Source organism: Lycium ferocissimum, chromosome 2, assembly GCF_029784015.1.
Source record: "Lycium ferocissimum isolate CSIRO_LF1 chromosome 2, AGI_CSIRO_Lferr_CH_V1, whole genome shotgun sequence".
Taxonomy (NCBI): domain Eukaryota; kingdom Viridiplantae; phylum Streptophyta; class Magnoliopsida; order Solanales; family Solanaceae; genus Lycium; species Lycium ferocissimum.
The window spans coordinates 28,839,792-28,853,587 of NC_081343.1; the positions used below are offsets into that span (position 1 = coordinate 28,839,792).

Genomic DNA, 13,796 nt, shown 5'->3' on the forward strand with positions numbered 1-13,796 from the left:
ACTGAGCATCCTCAAACTGATGAGTCCTGATCTGATCTAACAAGGATGATCTCGTCTCCACATAGGCTAAAATGCTGCCTGGGGTTGAAATATCAAGACGAACAAAAATGTTGGCCAGGGTCTGAACCTCCCAGGCTAACGAACACTTGAAAATAACCAAACAGGCTAAACTCCCCATACTTATGGCCTTGTGAGTCAAGGCATCAGCAACAACATTGTCTTTCCCTGGATGATAAAGAATAGAGATGTCATAGTCCTTCAAGAGCTCCATTCATCGGCGCTGCCTGGAATTAAGATCTTTCTGGGTAAACACGTGCTAAAGGCTACGGTGATCGGTGACAACCTCACAATGGACCTTCAGATCTTCAAAGCGGAGACCATAGCTAATAACTCCAAATCACGGGTAGGGTAATTCTTCTCATGGATCTTCAACTGACAGGAAGCATAGGCTATGACTCTACCCTCCTGCATCAACAAAGCAGTCAAACCCACACGGGATGCATCACAGTAGACTGAGAAATCTATACCCTCCATGGGTAATGCAAGAATCGGGGCTGAAGTCAAAAGGGTCTTGAGCTTTTGAAAGCTCTCCTCACAATCATCAGACCACTAGAATGGAACATCCTTCTGAATCAATCTGCTCAACGACAAAGCAATAGAAGTGAAACCCTTCAAAAATTGGCGGTAGTAAGAATCGGCCAACCCCACGAAACTACGAATCTTGATCACAGTAGTGGGCCTTGCCCAATTCCTCACAGCATCAATCTTCTGAGGATCAACCATGATCCCGTCCTTAGACAGAACGTGGCCCAAGAATGCCACAAAATCCAACCATAACTCGCACTTCGAAAAATTAGCAAACAAATTATTCTTCTTGAAAAACCCAAGTACAGTGCGAAGATGTCTCTCATGCTCCTCTCTACTCTTGAAATACACTAAGATATCATCAATAAACACAATCACAAAGGAGTCAAGGAATGGCCTAAAGATGCTATTCATCAAAGTCATGAATGCATCCGGGGCATTGATAAGCCCAAATTAATCACCAAAAAATCATAATGCTCATATCTAGTCCGAAAAGTTGTCTTTGGAATATCCTTAGCCCTCATCTTCAGTTGATAGTAGCCTGAACGCAAGTCAATCTTCGAGAACACTGAAGCACCTTGAAGCTGGTCAAATAAACCATCAATATGAGGCATAAGACACTTGTTCTGAATACTACCCTCGTTCAGCTGACGATAATATATGCACATCCTCATAAATCCATATTTCTACTTCACAAACAACACAGAAGCACCCCAAAGGGAGACACTCGATCTAATGAACCCCTTGCTCAATAAATCCAACAACTGGTCCTTAAGCTCTCTCCACTCAATGGGTGCCATCCGATATAGCGGAACAGAAATAGGGCGGGTGCCTAGATCCAAGTCAATATCAAGATTAGGTGGCATACCCGACAGATCGGACGGGACTACCTTCGTGAAATCACTTACAATAGGAATGGATTCAAGGGGTGGAGATACAATAGTGGTGTAACACACATTAGCTAGATAAGTTAAACATCTCTTGTTGACTAATTTCTTTTCTTGGAGAAAGGAAATAATCTTCTTCAGAGTGGGGCTAGAAGTACCTCTCTACTCAAGTCTAGGAATGCCCGAGATGGCTAAAGTGACTGTCTTGGTATGATAGTCCAAGATCGCATGATAAGGAGAAAGCCAGGTCATACCCAAAATAATATCAAATTCCACCATATCAAGTATCATCAAGTCTGCCCATGTTTCATAACCCATAAAAGTAACCAAGCACGACCGATAGACTCGATCAACTAAAAAATAACCTCCGACTGGAGTAGAAACATGAATAGGTACCGTTATGCTATCACAAGTCAAGTCCCAACCAACAGCATGATATATAGACACATACGAATAAGTGGATCTAGGATCAAATACTACAGACGCTGCTCTATGTCGGACAAAAACGATAACTGAAATGGCAGCATCTGAGGCCTCCATCTCGGGTCTACATGGGAACGAATAACACGGGGCCCCACCACGACCAGACTGTGATCCACCTCTCAAACTCTGGGACCCACCTCTATCGGCCTGGGACCCACCCCTAGAAATCTGTAAACCACCACAGCCTGACTGAGTGCTGCCTCCCTCGAAGCACCACCTCAGCTACCTAAAGCTACCAGGATCCTCTAGGGCTGATAACCCTGCCTGGGTCGTGGAAAATCTCAAGCATAATAACCAAGCGCTCCACACTTAAAGCAAGCCTTAGGAGGCAGAGTCTAATAAACCAAAACTGAAGACCCAACTGGAACGACATTGTCTGCTGGTCGAGAATATGAGCTCTCAGAAGCTCTCTCTATGGATGGGCCACTAGAAGAAGCCTGCAATGCTGATTGCACAGGGAGGCCGAAATAGGACTGACACTGCCTCGAAGACTGTCTGACGCCCCTCTAGTTAGAACCGCTATAACCCCTAAACTGTCGTTGTCCCTTCTCATTAACCCCTCTAAATGGCGGGCCTAAGCAGCCTCGACTAAGGAAGCATGCTCAACAATGGACTGGGAGGAAGCACCCATGGCCATAATATGAAGGCATGGGATCTGAAGAGCAGTAGAAAGCCCACCAACAAATCGTCGAATTCTATCGAGCTCATTAGGAATCAGGGGTGCTGAATAATGGGCCAAATTAAAACAGTGAGTCACATGAGTATCAACGGACAATCCCTTCCGCTGCAAGTGCAGGAACTCATCTCTACATGCCTCTCTCAAAGCCCGAGCACATACTTCTTAAGGAAGGCCCGATAAAACTGTGCCCAAGTTAGTGGAGGAGAACCCTCTTGTCCGCCAGAAATGAAGTACCTCCTCTAGGTCTTTGCATCTCCGCGAAACTGGTATGACACATAATAGACCCTGTGGGTCTCAACAATCCCCATCCTATGTAACAACTTGTGCGTGTCCAATATAAACTCATATGCATCCTTTCCAGAAGTACTAGCAAATCTCGGCAGCTCCATCTTCCTAAATCTCCCTACCAGCTCATGATTGGTCAAAGTCATAACAGGGCCTGCCACGGGTCTAAGGTCATCTCCCGGGGTTGGCACTGCATCCATACGTAGACCTACAGCCATAGCAGGATACGCTGCATGAGTCTGCCTCTGCTCGAAGGTCTGGGCCACACTTCTAGTCTGTGATCCTCCACTCGAAGAAGCAACACCAATGGCAGCCTGCTAGGCATCCAAGTGAAGTAGAACATGAGCCATACAATCCCACATCATTTGCTCTGAAACGGCATCGACGTGTGTCCGTTGTGGAGCCACATCATCCTCGATAGCTTGGTCTCGAACCTGCTGAACCTTAGGCTCTGGAGACGGAGATCTCTCATGCCGCTTCCCTACACAAGAGCTTTACCCTTGGCTGGTCCCGCGGCCTCTAGTTTGACTACGTCCTCTAACTGTCGCTCGTCCCCTAGTGCCAGTCATAGCTGCGGACTCCGGCATCTGATTTAGGTTATTGTGGCTTAAGTCCTCACCATCTGTGAGAGAAGAGATAAGAATCAGATACTAATTCGATTATTCCAGATACCAATTAGAATAAAGTAGCATGAAAGAATGAAAGAAAGTGAAGTTTCCTAAATTTCCTATAGCCTCACACAGATAAGTACAGATTCATCGTACCGATCCACGAGACTCTACTAGACACACTCTTGTATTATAGATCGGGTAAACTAGGGCGCTTATACCAACACGACCCATTTTCACTAAGTCGTATAGGCACCTACCTTTCCCACCTCGGTAGGCGAACCCTTATCTCAACAATCATAAAAACATAAATAAAGCAGAAGAAGACAGAATAACGTAGTCTCACGATACTAATATAAGAAAATACGAAAGTAAATAAAATACACCCCAGTATCTAGTCTGGTCATACAAGATCATCAAATTAAATACTACAAATCTGAATAATAGTAATACATCAATAGTCTAAAAAAAATATAAGAAACTACGGAAGTAAATGAAATACACCCCAGTATTTGAGTGATTGTTGGTTGTTAGTGATAAAGTGATTTGAATGAGATATAGAAACTTAAGGATTGTGATAAGGAATCTTACTGTCGAGTTAGGGGGATTAAGGTTCGTAAGATTTGTGGTGTAGTAATATGGGTACTTGTATCATGTTCAGGTTACGGTGACATTATATTATATCATTCAGTAAAGGGTGTGATAGTTAAGTCGATCGTTATTTTTGAGGTTAAGGATAAAAAAGGATCCTTGAAACAGGAGCTAGTTGATTTGAGAGTTATGTTGCGGTTGAGCTAGTGTAAAGTTTATTACTCTGAGGGATATCGGGTATTGCATCTAATATTAGACTAGGGTTGAGAGCCTTGCATCTATTGTGTGAGATTCGGCTAGATCCTACTACTACTATTGTTATGAATCCGTTGAGTTAATCGAATGTGTCACGACCCAACCGGAGGGCCATGACGGGCACCCGGTGCTAACCCATTCGGGCACCTCTTATCGTACATTTATATTCACATTTAGGTAAGCCACATGGCCTACTCATGATTTCTATACATTAATAATACTAATCTTATTGGGCAATGACACGTTTATACCATCATCAACAACTATGCCCATCCATATCCATATACACAAGCCGACGAGGCTAGCAAAATAATATACAAAATATGAGCCGATAAGGCTAAAAGACATCTAACTGCACACAACTGTCTACGAGCCTCTAAAGAGAGTATGTAACATCATATAGACAGGACAGGACCTCACCAAGACCATGTGTATGCACACAAAAGAATAACACCAACAGCTGCAGCTCCGGATCAAATGGAACTCCTCTATTCAGTCCCTGAACAAGTAAACTATGGATCAAGTATGTCTCCCTGTCCACCTGCGGGCATGACGCCGCGTCCACAAACAAAAGGACGTCAGTACGAATAATGTACTGAATATGTAAGCATAATCAATAGCATAATAGAAGTATAAAAAATAACATAAGATAGGAGAGTCATGAGATAATAGAGCCATTTGTACCTCTAGTGGCAATCATCATGTTTTCTTACCCTTTTTCTAATACGGACCTTCCATTTCTGATACTTATTTATATATTAGTACTTTCCATTTCTAATACTTATTTATATATTAGTACCATACCCGACCATGAAGGTTCACATACCTGGCCATGACAAGGCTCGGTGTCATACATACTTGGCCCTACCAAGGCTCAGTGGTATCCGTACCCAACTACAGTGGTGCGCGCGCGATAGACATCATGCCCGGCCATAGAAGCTCGGTGTTACATAATAGCCATACATACTTATACATGTATACATAAGAGTCCATAAGTATCATCAACATCATCATCATCATCGTTTTTGTTACATCCTTCCTTAGAGGATCAACTATCATATAAATGAGGTAATAGCATTGTGAAAATATCTAGAATTGAGCTTTAGTAATTCTAGAGATGGAGACATTTGGAAGACATTATGGAACCCGTGAGGAGGTATATAGTGAAGGAATCATGCCTTAATGAAAGAAGCGTTAGCCTTACATACCTCGTTGTCTTCTTAACTACTTAACATTCACCGTCGAGCTTGAGAAATCTACATTTAGAAGGATTCATACCATGATTAAGCCTTAATGATACTCTTAAATTAAAACTAGAATAATTCATGATTTAACGAAAATTGGGTAGCATTTCCCCTATTTCATCAACTTCCACCATATTACAAAACAACTCCCAAACATCCATAATAATATCCACAATATCATAATCAAGTACTCACATTCCATTAAGTCTTCAAAGTTTATTCTCATATTAAACTTATACTAACAACTTCACATCAACCCTTAGCACATTTTCATACAACGCTTCCTTATCATCATAATTAACTTTAATAACAAGAATATATCGATATCATACTAAGAATCATGACTCAAGTTAGCTTACTACTCAAAAACATCATAAAAGCTACATTTAGATCTCATTTTCTACTTTCTTCTTCTACCCAAGTTGTTCAACAACCAAACATTCATGATAACATGAAATAAGCATTAAAACTAACCTTTTACCTCATAAGAATGGGCTTTGGAGCAAGATAGAAACTTGTGCAAAAACCCTAGCAACAACACCCAAGTAAATCTTGAAGTCTACTAACCCTAGTGAGCCTTCTAACATATGACCACTTCAATTCTTGCTATTTGATCTTTGTTTTGTCTTGGGTTGGAGTGGAATATGCTTGAAGAAGGGTTTTGGAGCTCTCAAGACTTGTGGAAATGTGGGAAATGAAATAAAAGAACAAGGGTCATCTATTTATACAAAAAAAATAAATGCTGCCCGATGGACTTATACGGATCACTTATACGGTCCGTATAATATTATACAGTCTATATAAGTGGACCGTATAAGTGGTCGTATAACCCACTATTTTTTTAGACTTTCTCTTGTTGATTCGTTTGACTTCTAATCCTTGTAGAACCTTCTTGGCACTTATATAACACTTCATTAACCATACAATAGGCCCTATATCAGCCCTTCAAGACATTACTAAATAAATATTAGCCCAACTATAGTGAAAACCTTTCCAAACACGACTTATAATTCACTTCCTTTAACAAACTAAATTTCGTATATTCATATGACCTCAAAATCTTACAGTATGCACTTTAAGCTATCTAACGCTTTCCATAATCTCATAAGGATTCCTTAATCTTACGTTAGCCTACTCACAAGGCAACAATCCAAAATTTTCGAGATGTAACATTCTCCCCCCCCCCCCTCCCTCTTAGGAACATTCGTCCTCGAATGTTAGGTTCTTGGGGATTCTACAAAAATTTCACCAGAGTTTCCCCTGTAATATGGCACTACCATCTTGTCACAGCAACCCAAAATACATCGCCTCATAGGGAAACAACAACAACATCAACAAGCATGGCCACACACGACCAAGAAAGCATAAGGAAAAGCATTACATACTTGAGGATGTTGGCGTCTTTGCCTGAGTCGCTTCTGGAGGTGGAAATAAATGCGGGTACCTAAACTTCATGTCTTCTTCTACTTCCCAGGTCATTTCCTCTCTGTTATTATTTCTCCATAAAACATTAATTGAAGCTAGATCTTTGGTTCTGAGTCTCCGTACTTTCCTATCTAGAATGGCAATGGGAACTTCTTCATAAGACAATTGTTTGGTGACTTGGACATCATCTATTGGTACAATCCTGAAAGGATCTCCAATGCACTTACGAAGCATCGGTACATGGAAAACTGGGTGAACTAACTCTAAATCAGGAGGTAGATCTAATTAGTAGGCCACTTGGCCTACCTTGCGTACAATTTCATAAGGCCCAATATACCGAGGACTAAGCTTCCCCTTTTTGCCAAATCTCATAATGCCCTTCATTGGTGACACCTTCAAGAATACCAAGTCTTTCACTTGAAACTCTAAATCTCGTCGACGATTATCTGCATAAGATTTCTGGCAACTCTGCGCCCTCAATAGCCGATCCTGTATGAGCTTAAACTTCTCCGTAGCTTGTTGGACCAAGTCTGGTCCTATCAATTTAGCCTCTTCTACCTCAAACCACTCGATTGGCGATCTGTACTTTCGCCGCTATAAAGCCTAATACGGGGCCATTTGGATACTGAAATGATAACTGTTATTATAAGCAAATTCAATAAGTGGTAAGTGGTCATCCCAACTACCTCCAAAATCCAATACACATGCCCGTAGCATATCCTCAAGAGTCTGGATGGTACGTTCAGCTTGCCCATCAGTCTGTGGGTGAAATGTTGTGCTAAGACTCACCTGAGTCCCCAAACCTTCTTGGAAAGTTTTTCAAAAATTGGCTGTAAATTGAGTCCCTCTATCGGAGATAAAAGATACTGGAACACCGTGAAGTCTCACTATCTCTTTAACATAAAGCTTTGCATAATCTTCCGCTACATATGTAGTTCTGATAGGTACGAAATGAGCTGATTTCGTAAGTCTATCCATAATTACCCATATAAAATCATATTTGTGCTTAGAACGAGGTAAGCCTGCGATGAAATCTATATTTATCACTTCCCATTTCCAAGTCGGTATTTCCATAGCTTGCAATAATCCACCAGACTTTTGATGCTCAATTTTCACTTGCTGATAGTTAGGACATTGAGCTACGAATTCCGCTATGTCTTTCTTCATTCTATTCTACCAATATATAAATTTAAGATCATGATACATTTTCGTTGCTCCGGGGTGAACGGAATAACGGGAACAATGGGCTTCTTTCAATATTTGTTGATGTAACCCTGTAACATCGGGAACACACAACCTGCCTTGACATCGGAGAACTCCATCTGCCGAAATCTCGAAGGATGACTTCTTCTTCTGAGGGAGTGTATTTCTGTAATGAACTAGCATGGGATCCTCGTACTGGCGCTCTTTCACTTCAACCACTAGTGATGAAACCGCTGAATTTTGAATAGTAGCTCCCAAACTGCCCGAGTCCACTACTCGATCTCCTAGGCTAGCTAACTGCTAGAGCTCACGAGCTATCTCTTTTTTCTCTGGCTGAACATCGCATAAACTTCCCATGGATCTACAGCTAAGGGCATCAGCCACAACATTTGCTTTCCCGGGATGATATATGATGTTAACATCATAATCTTTCAACCACTCCAACCATCGTCTTTGCCGCAAATTCAATTCCTTCCTTTGAAAATATACTGGAGGCTCTTTTGATCTGTATAAATATCAACATGGACATAATACAAATAATGTCTCCACATCTTCAATGCAAAAACCACTGCAGCTAACTCAAGATCATGGGTTGGATAATTCTTCTCATGCTTTCGCAACTGCCTCGAGGTATAAGAGATCACCTTATCATGTTGCATTAACACACATCCCAACTCGATGCCTGAAGCATCACAATAGAAAACATAACCTTCCGGTCCTTCTGGAAGTGTCAGGACTGGGGTAGAAGTTGATGTGTTCTTTAACTCTTGAAAGCTATGTTCACAAGCATTCGTTCATTGAAATTTAGCTGATTTCTGGGTCAACTTCATGAGTGGTGCAGAGATAGAAGAAAAGCCTTCTACAAACCTTCTGTAGTAACCTGTTAGGCCTAAAAAACTATGAACCTCCGTAGGTGTTGTAGGCTTTGGCCAAGTCTTCACGGCCTCAATCTTTTGGGTATCTACCCGAATACCATCGGTTGAAATAACATGCCCCAAAAAGGTCACCGAATTCAACCAAAATTCACACTTTGAAAATTTGGCAAATAACTCTTGAGTTTGAAGAAATCTAAGAATGGTACGCAAATGACCCGCGTGTTCTACCTCGGACCTAGAATGTACCAACATATCGTCAATGAACACAATCACAAATAAATCTAGAAAAGGCCTGAACACGCTGTTCATCAAATCCATGAATACTGCCAGTGCATTGGTTAGCTCAAATGACATTACTCGGAACTCAAAATGACCATATCTTGTTCTTAAGGCCGTCTTGGGAATATGTTTCTCCTTAACTCTCACCTGATGATACCCGGATCTCAAGTCTATCTTTGAAAATCATTTGGTGCCTTGTAATTGGTCAAATAAGTCATCAATCCTTGGAAGCGGATATTTGTTCTTGATCATCACCTTATTCAGTTGCCGATAGTTGATGCACATTCGCGAGGAGCCATCTTTCTTCCTCACAAACAACACGGGTGCTCCCCGCAGGGAAGAACTAGGCCTAATAAAGCCTTTCTCAAATAATTCCTTCAATTGCTCCTTCAACTCTTTTAACTCTGCGGGATCCATCCTATAAGGAGGAACAGATATGGGTTTAGCATCTAGTAGCACATCAATAGCAAAGTCGATCTCCCGCTGCGGGGAAGGCCTGGAAGCTCATCTGGAAAATCATCCGAAAACTCTTTCACTGCCAGGATAAATCGAAGAGTCGTTGATTTGGCTTCTACATCTTGAACCCGAACTAGATGGTAAATACAACCTTTAGCAATCATCTTCCTTGCCTTGAAATAGGAAATAAACCTACCTTTCGGAGACGCTGTATTTCCCTTCCATTCCAAAACTGGTTCTCCCGAAAATTGAAAGCGAACCATCTTCGTTCTACAATCAACATTAGCATAGCAAGAAGCCAACCAATCCATGCCCATAATAACGTCAAAGTCCACGTAAATCAACCATAATACGGGGATTACAAATCACAACTACACAATTTTTATATACTCGGCTAGCTATTACCGGTTCACCAACGGGTGTCGATACCTCGAAAGGTTTGATTGACTCCGGTTTGACCCTAAATCGACCTGCAATATATGGAGTAACATATGATAATATGGAACCGGGATCTATCAAAGCATATACATCAAGAGAAAATATCGATAATATACCTGTACCTTGCCGCTGGGTCTGAGCGGCAACTAACTGAGTGAGCAAATGTATGGCCTCTTTAACGTCTTGGCTCGAAGCATCTGGCGGAGGAGCTGGGGCAGAGGCTCCCTCATGCTCCTCTGAAGTGGGTAATGAGTGCGACGGTCTAGACGGAACCTCATTCTGGGATTCATCCCCCTTTATAACTAGTGGCAGTATTCTTTCAGCCCGTTTTTCTATCACTGTCTTGCCCTTTTGGGCCGCCGTAGCTTTCTTCTTTACAGGAATTTCTGAAATGCATAATACACGGTTAAGGAAAGAGAAATCCTTATATCATGGCTCTATCGCACGATCAATGAAGAAAGAAGGTCATTCATTCCTAAAATGCCCGCAGCCTCCTGTTTATAAGTGTGGCGCACAACAAACCCATAAACAAGACTCTACTGGACATGGCTCGTAGACACACCCTAGGATGGAACTGCTCTGATACCACTTTCGTCACGACCCATTCGGAGGGCTATAATGGGCACCTGGTGCTAACCCACCCGGGCACCTCTTATTGTACATTCATATTCTCATCTGGGTGAGCCATATGGCCTACTCATGATTTCTATACATTAATAATACTAATCTTATTGGGTAATGACACATTTATATCATCATCAACAACTATGCCCATATCCATTTACACAAGCCGACGAGGCTAGCAAAATAATATACAAAATATGAGCTGACAAGGCTAAAAGACATCTAACTGTACACAACAGTCCACGAGCCTATAAAGAGAGTATGTAACATCATATAGATGGGACAGGACCCCGCCATGCCCATGTGTATACACACAAAAAATTAATACCAACAGCTGCAGCTCCGGATCAAATAGAGCTCCTCTGTGCAGTCCCTGATCATGTAACCTATGGATCAAGTCTGTCTCTGTGTCCACTTGCGGGCATGACGCAGCGTCCACAAATAAAAGGAGGTCAGTACGAATAATTTACTGAGTATGTAAGCATAATCAACATCATAATAGAAGTGTAAAAAATAACATAAGATAGGAGAGTCATGAGATAATAGAGCCATTTGTACCTCTAGTGGCAATCATCATGTTTTCTTACCCTTTTTCTAATAGGGACCTTCCATTTCTAATACTTATTTATATATTAGTACTTTCCATTTCTAATACTTATTTATATATTAGTACCATACCCGACCATGAAGGTTCGGTGTTTCACATACCCGGCCATGACAAGGCTCGGTGTCAGACATACCTGGCCCTACTAAGGCTCGGTGGTATCCTTACCCAACTGCAGTGGTGTACACGCGATAGACATCATACCCGGCCATAGAAGCTCAGTGTTACATAATAGCTATACATACTTAGACACGTATACATAAGAGTCCATAAGTATCATCAACATCATCATCATCATCATTTTCGTTACATCCTTCCTTAGAGGATCAACTAACATATAAAGAAGGTAATAGCATTGTGAAAATATCGAGAATCATGAGCTTTAGTAATTCTAGGGATGGAGTCATTTGGAAGACATTATGGAACCCATGAGGAGGTATATAGCAAAGGAATCATGCATTAATGAGAGAAGGGTTAGCTTTACCTACCTCGTCATTTTCTTAACTAATTAACATTCACCGTCGAGCTTAAGAAAACTACATTTAGAAGGATTCATACCATGGTTAAGCCTTAATGATACTCTTAAATTCAAACTAGAATAATTCATGATTTAACGAAAAATGGCCAGCATTTCCCCTATTTCATCAACTTCCACCATATTACAAAACAACTCCCAAACATCCATAATAACATCCACAATATCATAATCAAGTACTCACATTCCATTAAGTCTTCAAAGTTTATTCTCATATTAAACTTATACTAACAACTTCACATCAACCCTTAGCACATTTTCATAAGACGCTTCCTTATCATCATAATTACCTTTTATAACAAGAATATATCCATATCATACTAAGAATCATGACTCAAGTTAGCTTACTACACAAAAACATCATAAAAGCTACATTTAGATCTCATTTTCTACTTTCTTCTTCCACCCAAGTTGTTCAACAACCAAACATTCATGATAACATGAAATAAGCATGAAAACTAAACTTTCATCACATAATAATGGGCTTTGGAGCAAGATATAAACTTGTGCAAAACCTTAGCAACAACACCCAAGTAAATCTTGAAGTCTACTAACCCTAGTGAGCCTTCTAACATATGAACGCTTCAATTCTTGCTATTTGATATTTGTTTTCTCTTGGGTTGGAGTGGAATATGCTTTGAGAAGGGTTTTGGAGCTCTCAAGACTTGTGGAAATATGGGAAATGAAATAAAAGAACAAGGGTCATCTATTTATACAAAAAAAATAAAAGCTGCCCAATGGACTTACATGGTCCGTATAATATTATACGGTCCGTATAAGTGGACCGTATAATCCCACCCTGAAAATACCCCTCTCTGTAAGCGTTATGTTATACGGACCCCCCTTATGCGGACCGTAAAAAGTTATACGGACCGTATAAGTGGTCTTATAACCCACTATTTTTCGAGACTTTCTCTCATTGATTTGTTTGACTTCTAATCCTTGTGGAACCTTCTTGGCACTTATGTAACACTTCATTAACCATACAATAAGCACTATAGTATCCCCTCAAGACATTACTAAATAAATATTAGCCCAACTATAGCGAAAACCTTTCCGAACAGGACTTATATTTCACTTCCTTCAACAAACTAAATTCCGCATATTCATATGACCTCAAAATCTTATAGTATGCACTTTCAGCTACCTAACGCTTTCCTTAATCTCATAAGGATTACATACTTACCTTAAGCTCACGTTAGCCTACTCACAAGGCAATAATCTGAAATTTTTAAGATGTAACAAAATGAGAGAGATAGTCGCAAGATTTGATTAAAGGCGTTTTGGTTCGGTAATAAAGGATCGCCTTATGGATTATGGATCCATTCATTGGTGATTTGGGGTATGGTGTTTGCAATGATTGATTCTCGTTAAGGATCTTTGAGTGAGGTATTGGTCAATAAAGACGTTTGATGTGGTAAATCAATGATAGTTTCGAATTAATTTAAGTTATGGAGAACATTTCTGTTACACCTCTCGCTTTCATGGTGGGAAGAACTAACGATTTTCTAGTAAATTATGCCTTGAAATGGAAATTTAAACCTGAGTATTGTGATGCTAAGCATTTTACCCCGTGAATGGAGGTACTAGTGGGTATTCCAGGTATATTGCAGGATTATAAGTTGAACGGATTGAACTGACGTAGGCTGAGCAGACTTAGGAAAATCTATAGACACCAGGCGTAATCGATGGACCATCGATCATGTTGACAGGCCGTCAACACGAATCGTCATTATGATC

At 40.8% G+C, this 13,796-nt stretch overlaps 1 protein-coding gene across 1 annotated transcript; it reads right to left on the reverse strand.

Annotated features, from left to right (window-relative positions):
* Positions 1-609: 609 nt before the first annotated feature.
* On the reverse strand, positions 610-2,012 carry LOC132047480 (uncharacterized mitochondrial protein AtMg00860-like). The gene is made up of 2 exons (XM_059438520.1): positions 1,838-2,012; positions 610-935 (listed from the first exon to the last, which is right to left on the reverse strand). Exons 1-2 carry the CDS (start codon positions 2,010-2,012, stop codon positions 610-612), a joined length of 501 nt encoding a protein of 166 aa, XP_059294503.1.
* Positions 2,013-13,796: the final 11,784 nt, after the last annotated feature.

Bases quoted from the DNA above. Each gene is read 5' to 3' on its own strand.
- LOC132047480 (XM_059438520.1), bottom strand. From the start codon at position 2,012: ATGGAGGCCTCAGATGCTGCCATTTCAGTTATCGTTTTTGTCCGACAT. The intron at 936-1,837 runs GTTATTTTTTAG...ATGATATCTTAG, and splicing joins TGTTTCTACTCCAGTCGGAG to TGTATTTCAAGAGTAGAGAG.